The sequence below is a fragment of the Zeugodacus cucurbitae genome, chromosome Y (genome assembly GCF_028554725.1).
Source record: "Zeugodacus cucurbitae isolate PBARC_wt_2022May chromosome Y, idZeuCucr1.2, whole genome shotgun sequence".
NCBI classification, from domain to species: Eukaryota; Metazoa; Arthropoda; class Insecta; order Diptera; family Tephritidae; genus Zeugodacus; species Zeugodacus cucurbitae.
Window position 1 is genome coordinate 2321591 of NC_071673.1, and position 22850 is coordinate 2344440.

Genomic DNA, 22850 nt, shown 5'->3' on the forward strand with positions numbered 1-22850 from the left:
GACTTCTGAAGGTACCCAATATTATGTGCAGATTTCGCTATTACTTTTCTTAACCGAGACGCTTCTGCCGTGGTCTCGATTTCTTCACAGAAGGATTTCCACGAATTACGTTTAGATTTCCTGATTTCCTTTTTGTATGACCTCAGAAGGCTGTGGTAGCGGTCCCATTCCTGTTGTTCTTGGGATAGTTTTGCTACATTGAATTGCTTCCTGCAATCCTTCTGAGAATTCTTAAGCTCGGGGGACCACCATTGGGGCTACATTGAATTGCTTCCTGCAATCCTTCTCAGTACAAAAACAATATACCGATGATCGGAAAAGGAGTGTTCTTCTAGAACCCTCCATCGTATTACCCTATCTATCAGCTCTTCCGACACAAGTGTTATATGTAATACTTCTTGTCGGTTTCTAGTGATGAAGGTTGGCGCGTTGCCTCTATTGCTCAACAATAGATTCGTACCTACTAAATAATTAAAGAGCAACTCACCTCTTACGTTGGTATCAGAACTGCCCCACAGTGAATGATGGGCGTTTGAGTAACACTTCACTTCACTTCGCTTTGACTTTAGTGAAGCCATAATTAATTTCGCCGCCACTTTTGTTCAGCGGTTCAATTGAGTCGTTAGTTAGCAACAACAGAATCTGCATCGTGGCCCGTTTGGTCTCCACGCATGATTCGGTTGTCGCTTCTTCGAATGCTTTTACAAATTTCCAACCCTCCGTTGGTAGGTTTGGGTTGCAAGCTTTGATCAGCTGCATGATCTGATCCGGCTGGGATGGTGTAGCCGGTATCCCAACTCTTGCCCTCGACCTGGACGGAATGTCTTTTTTGTCGACGGCTATTAGCTTGGCTCCGGGATACACCTCTCTCACCTTCGCTATAGCGGCTTTATATAAAGGGTGATTTTTTAAGAGCTTGATAACTTTTTTAAAATCTCATCGGTTCTTTATTTGAAACGTTAGATTGGTTCATGACATTTACTTTTTGAAGATAATTTCATTTAAATGTTGACCGCGGCTGCGTCTTAGGTGGTCCATTCGGAAAGTCCAATTTTGGGCAACTTTTTCGAGCATTTCGGCCGGAATAGCCCGAATTTCTTCGGAAATGTTGTCTTCCAAAGCTGGAATAGTTGCTGGCTTATTTCTGTAGACTTTAGACTTGACGTAGCCCCACAAAAAATAGTCTAAAGGCGTTAAATCGCATGATCTTGGTGGCCAACTTACGGGTCCATTTCTTGAGATGAATTGTTCTCCGAAGTTTTCCCTCAAAATGGCCATAGAATCGCGAGCTGTGTGGCATGTAGCGCCATCTTGTTGAAACCACATGTCAACCAAGTTCAGTTCTTCCATTTTTGGCAACAAAAAGTTTGTTAGCATCGAACGATAGCGATCGCCATTCACCGTAACGTTGCGTCCAACAGCATCTTTGAAAAAATACGGTCCAATGATTCCACCAGCGTACAAACCACACCAAACAGTGCATTTTTCGGGATGCATGGGCAGTTCTTGAACGGCTTCTGGTTGCTCTTCACCCCAAATGCGGCAATTTTGCTTATTTACGTAGCCATTCAACCAGAAATGAGCCTCATCGCTGAACAAAATTTGTCGATAAACACATTTCGAACCGAACACTGATTTTGGTAATAAAATTCAATGATTTGCAAGCGTTGCTCGTTAGTAAGTCTATTCATGATGAAATGTCAAAGCATACTGAGCATCTTTCTCTTTGACACCATGTCTGAAATCCCACGTGATCTGTCAAATACTAATGCATGAAAATCCTAACCTCAAAAAAATCACCCGTTAGCTGGACCGATCTTTCGTCATCACAAGCTACTAGCTTGATCTGACCCAGGTACCTTCCAGCATCTGTGCATGACAGCGGCGGGCCTGGATTGCTTAATAGCACTTCCAGAGCCACGTTAGCCAGCGCAGCCTGTACCCATTTTCATTGGGTTCTGGGAATTTTTCCTTCGGGGTCTCCCTTATCCAGAACACCAATGATGATGTGGTTCCGGGCCACTTCCGCAAAGGATCTGTTGGGCAACTCACCCCTTGTTTTAGGCCGCTTAGCTGACGGCTTAGCCTCTTCAGCTGACCTTTGTCTTTTAGTAGCGACAACTGGCGGTTCCAAGCTAAAGTTGGGTAACTCCGCTTTAGCACACTCCAAGGTTTCCTGGATTCTTTTGTGAGCTCCTCCTTTGTTGGTGGGTACCGGTGCGCTCTTCGTAAGATGTATGCAGCGCGTTTCCACTCCACATACTTCGCTTTTGATGGCTCTTAAGGTAGGCCATTCTCTGGTTGATACGCCAGCAACTACACACTTGGCATCTTCCTTTGCCTTCTGCTTCCGGTTTTTAAGCCTGGCTCCGGCTGCCTTTGTTGTTGTTGTTTTGCTGGAATTTGGCTTAGCTGAAGTGTCAACCTTAGCATTCAGACCAGGCTTAGCCACTGTCTTCGTGCTAATTGTTCTAGAGCTCGTTGCATACGCTGCTCTCTTTTCGGAACAATCTGTTCCTACTGGCTCTATTGAGGGAGAACCGGACTGCCTTGGTTTTTCTTTTATTTCTTTTGTTGTGCTCATATTTGGACCCACGAGTGTAGGGAAATCTATGTCCACTTGCGCATAGCCCCCGCTACGCAAGCAAGGTTTTCTTATTACGGAGGGCGCCAGGTATCCGTAAGCTCTGTTCAAGACTGGGCTATTTAAGGGCCCCCAGACAGGTTGATCCTCGGCACGGGTCGCATGACACCTTGATCCAGCCCTTGGTTTTACCCCCAATCATGATACGACTACAGCACCGAATGCTGTGCTATTGAAGAGCAACAAACACTCAATAATGGACGTACCTTAGCTAAATACCCCACAACTCAGTAGCGGCACTATGGTAACTATTACCAGCCGGCACCCTCGCGGAAGGTTCATCGGAGGATTTTTGACGGCCTACAAGAAGGTTAACTTTACACATAAATATGAGAAAATGCATAATTAATTGTTTTGAATAAATATGCTACATTTTTCAATTTGTCAATTTACAATTTAAACAAATATGAACAAATCTAAAGGTAATAATTTTGAATAGATGTGATATAAGGTTCTATCTGTCGATATTTATTTAACAGGAATGTGAACTTTATACATAAATCTGAGAAACTGGATAATTAATGATTTCGATGTCATAACGTTTTTGATGTTAGTTATTTTGAGTAAGTATGCTATATTTTGAAGAAGTTGAACTCTAAATATAAATCTGAGAATTCATTTTCTGTATTATTTTATTTTAATTATTTTGCGTAAATATGCTACATTTTTCTATTTGTCAATGTACAATCCACTAGAAAGTGTCCTTTAAATAGATACCTGAGCACAAATAAAATTATTGATTTTTATAAATATGATACATATATATAAGAAGATTAACTTAAATATGAGAAAAAGCATAATTAATTGTTTTGAACACAAGTATGAACAGATCAAAAGGTAATAATTTAAATAAATGTGACTTATTTAAAAAAATGTGAATTTTAAACATTTTCTTTGTTTAAGAAAAATCAGAACAGATGTAAAGGTATTGATTTGCTATATTTTTCTATTTGTCAATGTACAATCTACAAGAAAGCGAAATTTAAACACAAATCTGAACAGATGGAAAGTTATTGATTTTAAATAAATGTGATATATGGTTATATTTGTCGATATTCATTTTACAAGAATGTGAACTTTGAGCATTTACAGGAAGGTGAACTTCAAACATAAACCTGAGAAAATGTAAAATTAAAGATTTTAAGTAAATATTTTTTTTTTTCATATATTTCTTTATTTATTGAATCTGCTCTTTGGAGCCTAACAATCTATTCTAATATTATAAAGCTGAAGAGTTTGTTTGAACGCGCTAATCTCCGAAACTACTGGTTCGAATTGAATAATTCTTTTTGTGTTGGATAGTCCATTTATCGAGGAAGGCTATAGGCTATATAGCATCAGGTAAATGTGTAAAAAACGGGATTTTGGCAACAATTCGATCTCGAAATGGCATTACGTTGGCTCTCGCATCTACTGGAATTTCAGCAACGCTACTTGAAGTTGGAAGAACGGCACATACGACACTGTAGCTTCAGTTAAACATGCAAATCTATGAAACATATATGAGATGAGCGCAATTTTCTAGAAGCACTTGACAGAACAATGAAAGATCTGTGGAATAATAATCATCGCTTTGGTGGCGTAATGATACTGTTATTGACAAACACATTCTGTTATTTCGAAATCAACAGCGGCGGAGGAATTGAACACATGTCTCAAGTCATCGTACTTGTGGCGGCACGCGAAAAAACCATATGATTGACCATGAATATGTGTATGTTCCTGCAACAGGATAGCACCGCAGAAGATCTGCAAAGAACTGGGCAAATTCCGGTTAATACTTCTAATGGTTTGATATCAATCCGAACATTAGCCAAATTTATCGTAACTACGATTGGTTGAGTGCACGCAGATTTTTGAATGCCAAAAATACCGATGTCGATGATTTAATCTATACGACTTAAAGTCAACTTCCGGGAGATTTGTGTTCATACACATCGATCGATCATGTTGAAAATGAAGACGAAGCTGTGAATTATCCAGTGAAATTTCTAAATTCTCTGTCATTATAATGCTTTGTCATTTATTATGCTTCGCAATCTTCAAGCAGCTATCGAATAATGTAATAGTTGCAAGAATTAAAGTTAAAGGGACTTACAAGGGGGCACAATGCTTGATTCCACGAATTTCTTTGAGTTCCAACGATTTGCCATTTCAGTTCAAACGCATTCAGTTTCCAACGAGACTTGCATTTGGGATGACAATCAACAGGTCTCAAAGACAGTCGCTGGAGGTGTGTGGCATAAATTTCATTCACGAGTTGAAAAACCATCTTCTCTGTACATTTACGCACCGGAACAGAAAACAAAAAATGTTGTTTATTATGCTGAGTTGCATTGAAAAATAATTTAGAAAAATCGCAAATAAATGTTTTCCAACACTATACAAATTCAATTTTGTTTTCAAAACAAATTATTTTCAAACAGCAGTGCAACAACTGCGGAGTCAGTTAGTAAGTTATAAAATCTTAATTCTAATTAAAACTTGACAAGCTCAACCAAGTGATTGAGTTGTTTTTGTGAAACGTTGCTCATCAGTGTGCTGGCATATCTTCTTTTTAGACGTGATTGATTGCAAGAATGTACTAAAGCGTTAGCCAATGGGTTTGGGTGATCTCGGAGTTTGGATAAATATTTGTGTCTGCTGTTCTCTACTTCTTTCTTTACCATGAGAATACCAAGCTCTTTATAGATATTTTCATTACGCATGTACCATGGTGAGCACGTGATTGTTCTAAGCATTTTTGATTGAAATCTCTGAATTATATCGATATTGGTTGCACAGGTCGTACCCCACAGTTGAATGCCGTACATCCAAATCGGTTTTATTATCGCGTTATATAACAGAACTTGGTTGTCTAGGCTAAGTTTGGATTTTTTGTTTAGAAGCCAATTTAAATTTGCAGCTCTTATCTTCATGCAGGTTATTTTGCTCGATATGTGTTTTCTCCACGTGAGCCTTCTATCTAAGTGAATACCAAGATATGTTACTTCAGTCGCTTGGGGTACTAAAATATTGTTCATTTTAACTGCCGGGCACGTTTTTGGTCTTAGGGAAAATGTAACATGCTTGCACTTTTGTTCATTTACATTTATACGCCAGTTTGCTAGCCATTCTTCGACAAAAATCAAAAGATCTTCTAATACTCTTGATGCTATTATTGGGCATTTGTTTCGGCTCACTAAAGCTGTGTCGTCCGCAAAAGTTGATGTCAAAACATTACTAGCTGTTGGAAGGTCTGCTGTATATATTAAGTATAGAGTTGGCCCTAAAACACTGTCCTGAGGTACACTAGCTCTTATTGGTCGTTCTTCAGATATGAAGTCTCCTACTGTGACAGTAAACTTTCTATTTTTTTAAATAAGACTCCAAGGTTTTATGCATTTCGAGAGGTAAGCTCTTTTTAATCTTATATAAAAGCCCGTCATGCCATACTTTATCGAACGCCTGAGCCACATCTAGAAATATAGCAGAACAGTACTCTCTATACTCGAACGCCCTTCTGATTTCGTTAGTAATTCTATTTACTTGTTCTACAGTGACATGTTTTGCACGAAAACCGAATTGGAGTGTTGGTATTACATTATTTTCATGGAGGAAAGGAGACATCTTTGATAGCAATACTTTTTAAAATACTTTAGAAAGACAGGGTAGAAGACTGTATAAAGACGGCTGTGTCAAGTCTTTACCTGGTTTCTCTATCATGATGATCTGCGACTTTTTCCATGAAATTGGGTAGTACCCGAAACTGAAAATAGCGTTAAAGAGCAAGGAGAGCACTGTTAAAGCATAATTTGGTAACTCAATTAGCATTTTTGGAGTAATTTTATCGTGTCCTGCCGACTTTTTTGGATTCAGCTCTTTTATGATTTTAATAATTTCAGAAGATGACGTTTGAATAGACCCAAGCGACTCGTTAGCGCAGCTTAAAACTGTTCTTTGGACAATTAGGTTAAAATACCTTTTCTAGGTGATTTGCAAAACAATTTGCCTTATCCTCGTCGCTTCGTGCCCAGTTTCCACCCAAGCCTCTTATAGGCAAGTTGGAGTCGACTGGATGCTTCATTGACTTTAGGCTTTCCAAAGAGAATTTCGTTTGTTTGAGTTTGGACACAGTTTCTTTATATAATTGTGAGTGTGGTATTCTTCGTCACGTTTAAGCGCTGTTTTTAGTTTTCGTACAGCATATTTTAGTTGAAGCTGAGTAGAAGGGAGCGATTTAACTACCATTCACGTCTAGCTCGCCTTTTTTCATTTACAAGCTTTTCTATTTCATTATTAGTGAATTGGTTTATTATTTCTGTTTGGTGTTGCTATGACAGCTGCATTTGATATTACATCATTAAATTCTCTTATGCTTTCATCAATATCTCTTTCTGTATCTATTTTTAAAACAATATTAATGTGGCTACTCACATATTTTTTATATTTTAACCAGTTCGTTTTGTGAGATGTTAGACCCACTTTTGGCTCAACGAATATGGGTTGTTCACACAACTTTATTAGTACAGGTGAATGGTCAGAAGATAAGTCTGTACATGTATCAACTGTCACAAGCGATCTATCTATATTTTTGGTTACAGCGAAATCAATTAAATCTGGTAGTTTGTTTCGATCACTGGGCCAGTATGTGGGCTTGCCAGGAGATATTATATCAATGTTATTGTGGTTCATAATGGTTTGGTACAGCTGGCGTCCTTTCGGATTAATAAGACGTGAACCCCAATACATGTGTTTTGCATTATAATCTCCACCTGCTAGAAATCTATGACCTAGCGTTCCAAAAAAGTCTTTAAATTCGCTATCTGTAATTTTAAAACAAATAAAACAATATAGCAAATTTATTAATTTCATTAATTATAGATTTACTTAGATTATGTATGAAGTTCACATTCTTGTAAAATGAATATTGACAAATAGAATCATGTGTCACATTTATTTAAAATCAATAACTTTCCATCTGTTCAGATTTGTGTTTAAAATTCACATTCCTTTTAAATAGATATCGACAAATAGAACGTTATGTCACCCCCTCCTGGGCTCCTGCTCCCCGTGTAGGCAATTGTGGCTTGAAACACAATTGTCCTTAATGAAAGGAGTGACCAGTTCCTTAGGAAAAAGCCATATCAAAAAGATAACATAATTCCGTTCAAGCCATGAAATATATTGTCTAGCATGCATAGATAACAGACTGAGTTTCAACCATTAGCATCAGTGTGATTATCTATTTGTGCATGTTTGAATTTTAGTCGCCTCTTACGACAGGCATACCTTACCTCGGGCATATTCTTGAGTACATGCCGACGACGGCCTTACCTCACGGTGCTCAAAAACACAGCGGATCAAATCTATGCGATGATCAGCGGCCGAATATGCAAAGCATTATTCGGTACCAATTGGCGTGTGGAATGGACACACTAACCACCTTGGTGAGGTTCGAGGCCTATCTAAAACCTCTGCCGTACTTTGCATTCAGGTATTAAACCACAACCACCACGATACTCCCCAAGGGGCCAGTCCGCACGAGTAGGTTAAAGCGAACTCCAAGGGCTGCTACTCCCCGTGGAAGTTAAGTCCCCGGTCAGACCAAAAAACTACTACCAGTTGAGCTTCCATACTGCTCTGGACTGGTGACCAGGGGTTAGACCCCATCCTCTCATCCGATACACACACAATACACACACCATTCACACGAAGAAACTATCCTTAGTTTCCAGCTAATTGTCTTCGCCGTTTAAACACCTCACGCGCAAACACACCAAATAACTATATCCGTTCGGCTTTCCAACTAGTGGAGATCACACCACTGACATCTAATCGTCCATCAATCCAACTAATCCCCATACACCCAAGGGCTCTAATGTCCGAGTACATCGGGCATTCAGCAATAACGCGCCCCGCACATACATTCCATTCCATCAGAGAGGTGCCTCTGATGCAAAAAAGCATTCAAAGGCCTATGCCCCGTAAACAGGAAACCCAGACTCAAACAGAATCTTAAATCTGGGTTTTCCCCAACAAACCCAACATCCTGAATGTACTCATAAGTCACACGACCGTTAGGACTATTGTCCCAACGGTCTTGCCACTTACTTCTAACCCTGTCATCTAGAAGCCTCTTGCTTCCTAGATATCCCAACCTCTCCACATCATCGTCAGAAATCCATTCATTCCGCAGCAATAACACACTCAAACCCCTCCTCAATCAGGTCAAGAGAGGGCACACCCAATAACACCTGCAACGCATCCGTAGAAACGGTGCGACATACAGGCAAACAGGCAAGCAATATGCAACGCTGTATGTAGAGAAGTTTTCGACGACCCGAAACCATCGTAGCCAACTTCCACCATACAGCAGATCCATAAGTGGCACAGGCCACAAATAAACCTCGATATATGGAGCGAACAACACTACGCCCGAGACTTCCCTCTCCTCCGTGAAGGAAGCATTTCTACCTCCGGCCTTTCACCAGGCAGGCTGATCCGCCGGCAAAACACTGTCACAGAAGCCACTCGACCAGACAAGACTTGGAACAGCTGCTCTCAAGACACGTGTGACTGAACGCACTGAAGGAACTAACTATAAGAGTAGAATCGCCCAGTAGCTACTACCACCTAAGCAGTCGATTATTGCGATATCGCAAGGGCACAAACCACAACTCCAGCAAATGGTCTGGAACTAGTCACCCAATAAACCGCCGGACAGAACAAAGTCCCCGTAACGGCTCCAAACCAACCGATGTGGAGCTGAACCGAATCGCACTGTAGGTCTAATGTTAACAGCTACGACCGCAGTTTAAACAAAAATCAGCACCTTCAACACTCGGACAGACACCGGTACACTTTGAGCAAAACCTGCCCAATCCCCCCGGAAACAAGTGGCAACTCAGTACCAGACACTCGACACAACACTCACTAGTAGAAAAACCAGTAAGCAGAAAAACACCAACTACAGGACAAAAACACTGAGACTCTATGAGAGTCCGCACCCAGGCTAACAATGTGGGTAACCCACGTAAGCCCCTAATGCACTACCTAACTCGCGTCTACACACAAAAACAGCTGTGCTCGATAACACCTGTGCTCAAAAACACCTGTGCTCAAAAAACACCTGCCACCCACAAAAAACAACAAACGAAACGAATTACGTCACACAAAAAATACTTGCTCAAACAAAATTTTTTCCACAAAAACAAATTCAAATTTCAAAAAAATACAATCAACTACACGTATATAAACAAACACCTGCCGCAATGTAAAAATTTTTTAAAGCCAGCTGTGATATGCACACACAAACCAACAAATGAGAAAATATTCATACAATCGTAAATATATTCAAACACTTGCGGTAATGTAAAAATATACAAAGCCAACTACAGAAAAAGTATACACGTACTGACAAACTTTATCTACACACACAATCGAACATATATTGAAAATGAAATATTTTTATGAAAAAACCCCACACGTATAAATGAATATACAAATGCGTAAATAAGTATGCAAAAGCGCTAGGAAACTACGACAAACCACAAACTAAAGCTCCAGTTACCGATGCTTGACTTGATGCTTCGAAAAATTTGGCTTGGAAAACTTAGATGCAGTTATACTTCACACAACTTTAACTTCAGTTGTTATTATTATAGTTTCTGGGTAGAGTTGGCAGATGTTCAGATTTAGCTTTAAAATTAAGTTTTTTAAATTAAAATATCACCAAGATTGAAGATTTTAAAACTAGTATACAAAAAAATCTTCACTATTAGGAAATCTGTGAACACGTGAAGATTTTCTGTTTGAAAAAAAACTCTTTAATAAATATATGAATATAGCTTTGAGCAGAATAGCACAAAAGAAACGTGCACGCATAGTTCAGTTTTTCGATATTTAGAATTGTTAGAAGATGTAATAAATTGGAGCCAGCCAAGCGTATAAATGATAGGTGAATAAATAATTTATTCAAATTGTATTTGAACATTTACAATCAATTTTTCATTAAATAAATTCGCAAACTATTTTTTTTCTGAGCAGATCACCACAAATTCTTGGAGAGATTCGCAATAGTTATGTTTCCCTCATATCGTACCTATTTGATTTGATTTGTTTATTGCACTTAAAGTTAAACAAGTATTTGCGTTATAAATAAAATTAAAGATTTTTTTATTAAACACATTAAAAAATAATTGTTGTGAAAAAGGTATTTTCCTCTGAATTATCTTATTTTTTCTTTATTTCGTCACCTTAAATGCAAAAGACCATAACTAACATTTTTAGTATTTTGCAGGAGAAGCAAAAAACGTTATAGATTAAAGACTACTTAAAGCTTAATATCCAAATTGTAGATTTAAGCTTAGAAAACAAAGACGGATTTGTTTCTGAAAACCAAATTAATGGGAAAAAAGCAGTTTGTAAGAAATGTTAGTTACGGCCTTTTGCACTCTATTTTTCTGAAACCAAAAAGCCGTAATTAGCTCTTTTTCTTTTGATTCGTTTTTTCTTTAATTTTTGCTCACAGTTGGTTGCGTGTTATTTTTAAGTGGCTCAGTGCTTCTCAAACTGCTCACTATTCTATTGGTTGTGATCTCGGGTAATTCATTGTAACCATCTTTGTTTATCTATTTACTAGTATATCATATTTTAATTTTTATTATTATTAACTATTTCGTTTTTTCCTTCAATTTAAATTTTTCCATAATGACTTGCAATTTTCCGAATTGTACTATTAAAGGCGATTCTGATCGTTTTGTTTCTTGTTGGCTTTGTGACGGGCTTGCCCATCTTAAATGTGCTGGATTGACAGGTAGAATCTTAGATTCTATTCTCGATGGAAAGGGTCTGCGTTGGTCGTGCTTAAAGTGTAGACCGACAGAAATTGAATCATTTAAAGTTTTTAAACAGGCGCGCAATAATTTTAAAGAAATCGGTCGAGAACTTCAAAACCTAACAGAAAAATTCAAGCATTATGAAGTGTTGTTTCAATCATATAAATGCCTAAATGATCAAGATGATAATGCTAAACCCTCATCAAAACGTAAACGTCCGTCTAATGAAGAACCTACCACTTTGTCCGTAAAAAGTAGATCACCGGTGAAAATAGACCTTATTAATCTCTCATCTCCTTGCCCTCAAGGAGAGAAGCCTTCCTCTTCAAAAGTGCATAATCCTCCGAAAATAATTACCGATAACCTTAAGCGGAAAACTATTCAGGATCCCCCTCCTCTTAATTCTGAGTTTGTGGCAAAAAAATTGGTAGTAATACCACAACGAAAATCAATTATCGTTTCGAGATTTGCTTCGGATACTACAATCTAAGATATAAAGTTTTACATCTCGTCGAAATTAAAAACGAACGATTTTGATGTCAGAAAATTTAACTTTAAATACGAAAGAAATATATCTTCTTTTAAGATTAGCGTATCAGATGTTAATTTTCAATTGCTACTTGATGAATCATTTTGGCCACCCGGTGCTTTCGTGCGCGAATTCGAGCAAAAGCAACAAAAACCAACTGTAATTGCTCATATTCCAAAAAAAGCCGCGGATTCAATTAATCTATATATATAAAAATGAATGCCATTTTTCGTTGTGACTTTATAACTGAAGAACGGGCTCACCTATCCAAACCAAATTTTTAGGCTTTGTTTGGACTATTCAGTAGATGGTTTGTGTTTTGAAATTTTAAGAATCGGATACCAGGGTCTCGAGAAATAGGCCAAAACGTGGACCCGGGTAACCCCAGGATGTGTTTGTACAATATGGGTAGCAAATGGAAGCTGATTTCTATAGTATAGAGTATTTTTGATGCCGCTCCTTGACTAGGGTCTCGAAATATCGGCCAAAATGTTTCAAAAATTTTACCACACATATGTTACTTTTTTTAATTTAACTCGTACCTACTTGGAAAGCTGAAAAGTGCTCAATGTATGGTGGAATTATTTTTAAAAACACACCAAAACCCCATTTGTTTGGTCGGATTCATCCCACTTAGCCAGCGGATTATACGTTTTCATATTAACATACATATATCAATAATAGTTTAATCATTTACTAAACGATTTGTTACCTACTTAGCTACGCTCTTTCGCTCTCAAAATTTATGAACTTCCATCTTAACTAACATACTTATTAATCCCACCTACAAACTTACTTGCATTATATTTATATCAACATGTAGGTATGTATGTAGCAGGCAGATCGACAAACAAAGTAGGCTTTAAAAAGACATCGAACTATATTACGGTGCATTTATTTGGCAGAGAGAAATACATGAATATTTTTTTTTTTGTAGGTATATAGAGCTTTGACTCTTAGCATTAAGAAAATTCAAATTAGGAGAATATATGACATAGGAGTGTAAACATTGCTGGAGTGTAACAATTGCTACTTGATGAGTCATTTTGGCCACCCGGTGCTTTCGTGCGCGAATTCGAGCAAAAGCAACAAAAACCAACTGTAATTGCTCATATTCCAAAAAAAAGCCGCGGATTCAAAAAACTAATCTATCTATATATATAAAAATGAATGCCATTTTTCGTTGTGACTTTATAACTGAAGAACGGGCTCACCTATCCAAACCAAATTTTTAGCCTATGTTTGGACTATTCAGTAGATGGTTTGTGTTTTGAAATTTTAAGAATCGGATACCAGGGTCTCGAGAAATAGGCCAAAACGTGGACCCGGGTAACCCCAGGATGTGTTTGTACAATATGGGTAGCAAATGGAAGCTGATTTCTATAGTATAGAGTATTTTTGATGCCGCTCCGTGACTAGGGTCTCGAAATATCGGCCAAAATGTTTCAAAAATTTTACCACACATATGTTACATTTTTTTTTATTTAACTCGTACCTACTTGGAAAGCTGAAAAGTGCTCAATGTATGGTGGAATTATTTTTAAAAACACACCAAAAACCCATTTGTTTGGTCGGATTCATCCCACTTAGCCAGCGGATTATACGTTTTCATATTAACATACATATATCAATAATAGTTTAATCATTTACTAAACGATTTGTTACCTACTTAGCTACGCTCTTTCGCTCTCAAAATTTATGAACTTCCATCTTAACTAACATACTTATTAATCCCACCTACAAACTTACTTGCATTATATTTATATCAACATGTAGGTATGTATGTAGCAGGCAGATCGACATACAAAGTAGGCTTTAAAAAGACATCGAACTATATTACGGTGCATTTATTTGGCAGAGAGAAATACATGAATATTTTTTTTTTGTAGGTATATAGAGCTTTGACTCTTAGCATTAAGAAAATTCAAATTAGGAGAATATATGACATAGGAGTGTAAACATTGCTGGAGCGTTTTCTTTGGCCTCATACGTTCAGTAGTGTCCGGAATTACCGTGGTGCAAAATTATTAGTTATTATATATTTTTTTTTAATAATTATTGAAGTTCGTGTGAATTTGTGAAAAAAATAAATATAACGCAAAGCGAATTTCCGAGCAAAAAACGGTAAGTTTTGAACTGTTGAAGTGAATTACACGAATGTATGTGTTTCCTTATTTGAAAACACATATGGTGTACCACTATTAATGTAGGTATTTTTTTAATTTAATTTATTCTTTTTTAATTGAAAGAAAAATGCCACGACCCACACGAGGAAATATAGGTCGGCGAACGTGTCATGCAAATGCTACGGCATTACAAAGGCGATCACAGACTCCAGATGAACGAGCACAAGCTAATGTATCGCAGCGTGAACGTAATGCACGAAATAGATCTGTTGTACCTGATATTATGCGTGCTGCTTTTAATTACAACAGTCAGATTAATTACAGTATGTACGGATACATTGGAATAATGGACGCAATATGTCCACATTGTGATGCGGCTAAATTTCCAGGTGAAACGCCCGGCATGTGTTGTGCTAATGGCAAAGTGAGATTGCCACCATTAGAAACTCCACCCGAACCATTGTCTTCATTTTTAACCATTGTCATAATTTTTGGGACTTCTGTAAATTCGAAGCATTTTTTAAGTCATATTCAACAATACAATTCGGCATTTCAAATGACTTCTTTTGGTGCTACTAACATTATTAGAGATAATTTTATGCCGACGTTTAAGGTAAATATTTAAACAGGTTTGTCCCAATCACACTATAGTTTTAAAAATTTAAAAAATATTATGCAACATACACCTAAAATTGCATTCATGTTGCAGATTCAGGGCCAAATTTATCATCAAGCTGGTTCGTTATTGCCATACCCCGACGCTGATTATCAATTTTTGCAAATTTATTTTATTGGTGATGAAAATCGTGAATTGGATCAACGTTGTGCAATTGCTTTGAATACAAGACGAGAAATTATTTGTAAGCTACAAAGGTTTTTCCATCAGCATAACGCATTAGTTCAATTGTTCAAAATTGCTCTCGATCGTATGCCCTCTGATCATCACAAAATCGTAATAAGGGCTGATAGAACACCTTTTGGAGAGCATGAAAGGCGATTCAATGCACCGACAATTGATGAGGTTGCAATTGTAATTCGTGGTGATCAGTTTCAATCGCGTGATATTATACTTAATCGTAGAAATGATCAATTGCAACGTGTTTCGGAACGTCATCGTAGTTACGACCCATTACAATACCCAATATTGCATTGGAAAGGTGACGATTGCTATAATATAAATATACCAATGATTGATCCACGAACAGGTAAATAATATTTTCAGTGTGTTGACATTTCATCATTTGTAGAAATTTCTTAAGTCACATTTTCCACTTATTTTAAGAAAATGTACAACGAAGCTTTGATAATAATTGAAGATATGTGTCTACGGATTTCAAATAAAATATTAGTACAATTGGGTATGACCGCACCAAATCGTGACATGCATGATCTGTTTGATCGTGAATTGCAACGTGAGCAGGTTTGCGTTTATTTGTACAATCGAATATAACCAAAATGAATATTCAGCAAAAACATGTCTATGACACAATCATGCAAGCCATTTCCAATAATGCAGGTGGGTTATATTTCTTGGATGCATCTGGTGGTACAGGTAAACGTTCGTTATATCACTGATTTTAGCCACTATTCGATCGAAACAGAAAATTGCATTGGCATTTGCATCTTCGGGAATTGCTGCTACATTATTAGAAGGTGGTCGGACAGCACACTCTGCATTAAAATTGCCATTGAATGTACAGGTAATTGAAACTCCAACTTGCAATATTTCAAGAAATTCTGCTATGGCAAAAGTTCTGCGGTTACCATCAATTATTTTATGGGATGAGTGTCCAATGACGAATAAAAAATTACTAGAAGCATTTAATCGAACAATGCAAGATTTACGTGGTAACCAAAAGCTTTTTGGGTCAGGTGATTTTCGACAAAAATTGCCTGTCATTTCTCGGTCAACTCCTGCTGATGAAATAAATGCCTGTTTGAAGTCATCAGTTCTTTGAAGATATGTACAAAAATTGACACTGACAATTAATATGCGTATTCACCTACAAAATGATCCAGCTGCCCATGAGTTTTCAAAACAATTGTTACAAATTGGTGACGGCAAAATACAAATCGACAGAACCAACGGATTGATCACTATACCGAACAATTTTTGTACAATTACGAAATCGATAGATGAATTGATTGAATATGTTTTTCCAAATATTCTTCAGAATTACAGGAGCATGATTGGTTGAGAGAGCGCGCCATTTTAGCACCGAAGAACATTCATATCAATGCCATAAATTTTCAAATTCAAGCAAAACTCCCAGGCGTAGTCACGACATATAAATCAATTGACAGTGCTATGAATCAAGATGAGGCAATGAATTATCCAACTGAATTTTTAAATTCATTAGAACCGGCTGGTATGCCACCGCATTGCTTGAATCTGAAAGTGGGTTCTTTGATTATATCATTGCGAAATATTAATCCACCAAAACTGTGTAATGGCACCAGATTGGCAGTGAAAAATTTATTGTCAAATTTGATTGAAGCTGCGATCTTAACTGGTAAATCAAAAGGAGAAGTTTGTTTAATACCGCGTATTCCTATGATTCCAACTGATATGCCATTTGAATTCAAACGATTACAATATCCTGTGCGTTTATCATTTGCGATGTACATCAACAAAGCTCAAGGGCAAACACTTAACGTTTGTGGTGTGAATTTGGAGGAATCATGTTTTTCAAATGTCCAACTTTATGTTGCCTGTTCCAGAGTCGGTACCCCCAGCCGTTTGTTTATTCATGCTCAAAATGGAAAAACAAAAAATATTGTTTATCCAAATGTTTTGGATAGCTAGCAAATAATTAAATATATATATTTTTTATAAATGAGTTTGATTTAATATTTCACTTTATACGTAGCGAAGCACGTACCGGGCAGCTATAAATATTATATGTATTCATTGTATTGCTTTCAAAAAATCATAAAGTTATGCTTATCTGTAACACCACATTCATTGACTGTTAGGCGGTACAAAGTTCGCCGGGTCAGCTAGTTATTAATAATTCATTACAAATTCACTATCAAAATGTAAGAGGTTTAAATACAAAATTAAAAGAATTGTATTTGAACAGCATTAATTGTAATTTTAAAGTCATCGCTTTTACTGAAACCTGGCTTAAACCTCATATCTTTGATAACGAAATATTAAATAGTGAATTTCAAATCTTTAGATGCGATCGACTGAACAGGGTCGGGGGGGTGTACTATTTACTGTGCATTCTTCAACTCCATCAGAAGAAGTAGAAGTTCCTCATGCGGACATTATTGAATTTAAGTGCATACGAATTTGTGTTAATAAATGTTCTATTTACTTAACTTTATCTTATATACCGCCTCAATCGGACTTATCTGTATATATGCAGCATGCTTCTTTAATAAATAATGTTTTTTCAATTTCTAAGAATACTGATTACATAACACTGTGATAGTAAAAAAAAGACAAGACCAAATTCGACGGTTTCCCCCTATTTCGGGTCCTACGAATCGAACTGCATCATTACTTTTTTGAGTTACAATCATGGTTTCATACAAAAATTTTTGTTGAAGTTTTTCATCAAAGTGGCCCATTGTAAGAGAAAGGCACATTTTTCTTCGGTCTCTAACTTTTTTAATGTTGACTTTTTTGGTAAACTTTCTTTGGCAAAGCTTCTCAGAATAACTCCATCTTTAAGTTCTTAGATGACTGTAAACCCCAAAATCAATGTTTTTTGTGTCCTTATAGCCAATATGTCGAAAAAACTGAAATTTAATCCATTTTTTTTAATCTTAAATGTTCTAGGCGATTTCAATTTACCGTGTGTATCTTGGAAATCTGTTGACGATTGCATTACCCCTGTTTGCACTCGTTTCAGCTTTATTGAGTTTTTGGAAGAAATGTCTGAGATGGGTCTTAACCAAATTAACTTAATTCCCAACAAGTATGGTAAATTCTTAGATTTGGTCTATGTTGATAATACTTCAAAAGTTTCTGTGGTCCAGTCTGATCCTTTAGTTTTGCCAGAGGACTCTTATCACCCTGCCTTGGAAACAAATATCGAAATCATAGACGAATTACGTGTTTGCAATAAACAGGACCTTTGTTCTCGGTTGAACTTTGCGAAAGCTAAAAGATTTGTTCCGAAATGTTTTATTACCAAAAGAAAAAGTTCAAATTTGTGGTATTCGAATGAGCTATGTAAATTAAAAAATATAAAAGCTCGAGGTTTTAAACTTTATAAAAAAACTGGAGCTCTTGTTGACAATTTAAAATATTCTAAATTGCGTCGACAGTTTGCGGAACTTATCAAAAAATGTTATAAAAACTACATAATCAAAGTAAAAAATAATATTATTCGTAATCCGAAACTGTTCTATGGTTTCGTTAACTCCAAACGTATGATATCTAATTTTCCGTCCGCGATGATATATAAATCAACAATGTCATGTGACAATTATATTATTTCTAATATGTTTGCAGAATTCTTCAAATCCAATTATTGTTCAAACTACCCTATGAATGTGCCATATCATCAAGTGTTATGTCCGAGTACTGTAATTAATACACCAATTACTTCTGAAACGGATGTCTTAAATTATTTAGTTACGTTAAAAAATTCGTTTAAATATGGCCCTGATATGATTCCCTCAAGCTTTCTTAAAAATTGTGCAAAATATATCTATCTGCCATTAACTAAGCTTTTCAACCTATCTCTTAAACAAGGTATTTTTCCGTCAATGTGGAAAAACTCTTTTATAATACCTTTGCATAAAAGTGGAGTTAGATCATCTGTTGGGAACTATATAATAACTATAAATAACTTTCTTAATCTCTCCTTTAATTTCATTTTCTCAGCATGGATTTTGTAAATCCTACAGTAACAAACTTGCTTGAATTCGTAAACCATGTGTCAATGAGTTTTAGGGATAATAAGAATACTGATGTTATATATACAGACTTTAGTAAAGCATTCGATAGAGTTAACCACACAATTCTTTTGCAAAAACTGGATCTTCTTGGTTTTCAACCAAGACTTCTTGAATGGGTATCCTCATATCTTACTAACAGAAAACAACAAGTTTTATTTAATAATACATTATCCGATTCAATTAGTGTCACTTCAGAGGTTTCACAGGGTAGTCATCTCGGCCCGATTCTGTTCTTGTTGTTCATCAATGATATACCTTCTGTAATTAAGTTTTCTGAAATTTTATTATATGCGGATGATGTAAAATTTTTTAAATCATATACTTCTCATAACGAAAGGACTGAGTTGCAATCGGATTTAAATAATTTAATTACTTGGTGTCATAAAAATGATATGCCAATGAATCTTAAAAAATGTAAAACGATGTGCTTTTCCCGTAGAACTGTTGATCTTTCTCCCTATGTAATAAATAACTTCAGTTTAGAGCAAGTTTTTAACTTTGTTGATTTAGGAGTTACAATAGACCCTAAACTAAATTTTAATTCTCATGTAAATTCAATTGTCTTAAAAGCTAAAGGTGCTCTTAGCTTTGTTAAACGTTGGTCTAAAGAATTTAGTGATCAATATATTACTAAAATTCTTTTTACAACATTGGTAAGGCCTATATTGGAGTATGGTTCTGTGGTATGGCATCCTTGCTATCAATCCCATTCTGATAAGCTTGAGTCCGTTCAAAAACAATTTCTACTTTTTGCTTTAGGCCACTTACATTGGAATTCAAGATTGAATCTTCCCCCGTATACTAGTCGTTTAAAACTTATAAATCTTCCCACACTCACTAGTCGCAGAGAAATGCTAGGTATAATATTACTAGTAAAACTTCTGAATGGTTTAGTTTGTAGTTCATTCCTTTTGTCTGATATTAAGTTTAATGTCCCATTTCGTTCATCTAGGCAGTTTAGACCATTACTTCTAAAATCTTCTAGAACAAATTTTGAGTTAAATGAACCATTCCGCCGAATATGTCATGATTTTAATTCTCATTCCAGCACATTTGATCCATCTGACTCAATATTTAGAATCAAAAAAACTATTTTATCTTCTCTAAATAAGTAATATTCAGAAATTTTTAACTTTTTGTTTTTATACATTTTTAATTCTCAGCTGTTGAAATGTTTCTTTCTGTTGCTAGGCAGTTTGAGAACCGGACGCTTAAAAATCTCTTGCCTTTCTAGACTCGGCAAATTCCGCTCGTATGCGGACTGCGCCCCACGCGTCGGTTGGGCGGGAGGAGGGTAATCGTTTGGGTTTATTATTATTTTAGGCTTTAACTAAAAAAGTTTTTAACAAATTATGTCTTTTTATATCTATTTATTGTAATTATTTTAACACAAAAGAAATTATTAAGTTAATACATTTAATTCGAGAAAACGCCTCCTTGAAGTCAACAAATATGCCAAGGACATATTTGCTGTCATTCTCCCTCACAGCATTCTGAACATACATCCAGGCATCTTCTACACTGCGTCCTTTCCTGAACCCATACTGCCTATTCGACCTCAGATCACGCGTTAGCTCCTGAAGTCGTTCCACCATAACTCTTTCCAGCACTTTTCCAAGCACTGGAAGGAGACTGATGCCCCGATAAGAACGAGGATTACTCCTGATCTTATCAGGGGACTTCAGGAGTGGAACAACCCTGGCACGTGGAAAATATCCCTCACAAATGCTCTTATCATAAATGACCTTCAAGTATTCCGGAATGAACTTCCACAAGCATTTGCACATCTCTCCGTTCAGACCATAAAAACCCGGAGACCGTTTAGACCTGACCAGGCCAAAGGCATATCCCAGCTCTCCATCATCTAATGGAGGAACAGGTACATCATGTGCATGAGGTGCCTGAACCTCAGCCCTGGGAAAGAACGCTCCTAAGAGAACCCCCGCACACTCTCTCCACGTTGATAACACAGTGTCACAAACACGAAGAGAGGTGATATCCTCCCTCTTACGATCCCTGCAGATCTTATAGACCTGACCCCAGGGGTCATCCCTATTATCATTCATAAAACTCCTCCACTCTTCTTCTTTAATTTTCACAATCATATCTTTATATTCACTCATCGCACAACTAAAATCATACCTAATCTGAGGCAGCCTATCAGAATTGAACCGCCGAGCACGTTGAAACATTCGTCTCAACCGCCGGACAGCCCTCCTCTTCAAGGTCAATTCACGCATCCACCACTTAATTTTCCTAACCCTAAAACTTTCACACTTCCTGAATAATCTGTCATTCACACCCCACACCAACTCACACAGCCGAGCAATTTGCTCATCCACCTCCAGATCATCAAACATTCTAAACGGTATTTCTAACACCGCTTCCCTTACACTCTGTCCATATCGGTTCCAGTTTATACCAAAGGTACGCCATCGCCGCAACGGACCCACACACACCAAAGGAGGGGAACGAGGAGCAACCACAATTTGGATCAAATTGTGATCACTCAAACCCCATCCTCCTCTAACCTCCCACTTAAAATCAAACGCTCTACTTGCTGTCTCATTCATAAGTGTCACGTCCATATCACTCACACCCCTAGGCCCATCAAACGTATACCACTCACTCGATCATTCAGAATGTCAAGGTTGGGTAACACCCATTCACTCATTACCTCGCCTCGAATGCGGCTTTGATAACCATACGAATATTTAGATATCTTACTAAACCACATCGAAGACAAGGCATTCGCATCCAACCCTAGGACTAATGGGCTACCACTCGCCAGAAGTAGTAACTAATCCATGTAGCCCAGGTAGGGCTCTAGGGGCTCGCTAAATTTGCAATACAAACTAGCGACAATCATTCTACCGAACTCCCCCTCTATAGACACACACACACCTTGTTGCGACGAATCCAAAACTCGTATCGTAGCCGGAATCATTCATAACTATTGCAGCATTAACCCCAAGGTCCATTGGTGGCGTAGGGCTCCTGGAGTAAGGCAATGCCGCACCCTCCCTCAATCATACAACCCCCCAACTCACACATAACTGCATACGACCCCTGACAATTAAGCTGAAAAATACACCACCCCCTCAGTGTCTGGCGAGGGCGCGCTTAACAACGCCACAGTATATCGGGCAGACAGCTGACATCATAAGATGCCCAGCTGGCCTACCCTTAAATGCACAGTTGCGACAATGGGGGGCATTGCCACAACCGGCAGCTCTATGTCCTTCTTGACCGCAGCGCCTACAAACATCTGATTTGGCCCTACACTCAGCCACTCTATGGTCGAAACCCATACACCGGAATCAGCCAGCAACAGGGCTATCCGAACGAACCCTGAAGGAGAACCACTTTATGTAGCACCTTCCCGACTCCAAGAGGGTGGACATTAATTTGTCCGAACCCTCAAGGACAACGTTGGTGCTACCATCAGCGGCCACTTTTCAGGACCGACTGACCATCCGTACGTCCGACTTCTGGGACTCAGGGCTGAAGTCCTTAAGGTTCAACCGAAAGAACTCCTCCATGAACTCATCATGGGAGATTTCGGTGTAAACCCCCTGAACTATAGCCCGTGGACCCAACTTCCGGTTCACCCTCACATCCAACCCCACCTCCCCGAATTTGGCATTATTCGCCACATTTTCCCTTTCTAAGACAGAGGGGGTGCGAATAACCACCTTACCACCATTAATCGGCTTCACCTCATGCACTCGCACTTCGAGGGAAAGTCCCACCTCCTTCACAACCTTTTTGATGACTTCCTTGGAGGAAGTCGTCGGGGCCTTGCTTCGCACCAC

General features: G+C 37.6%; 1 protein-coding gene across 1 annotated transcript in view; it reads right to left on the minus strand.

The window, feature by feature from the left end:
* Window positions 1-924: 924 nt before the first annotated feature.
* Window positions 925-22850, minus strand: part of LOC128923437 (uncharacterized) — a 489012-nt gene continuing 467086 nt past the window's right edge. Inside the window, exon 2 of the mRNA XM_054235712.1 lies at window positions 925-1807. Coding sequence (XP_054091687.1) covers window positions 979-1497 — 519 coding nt within the window. The 5' untranslated portion in view covers window positions 1498-1807 and the 3' untranslated portion in view covers window positions 925-978. The remainder of the gene's footprint in view (window positions 1808-22850) is intronic.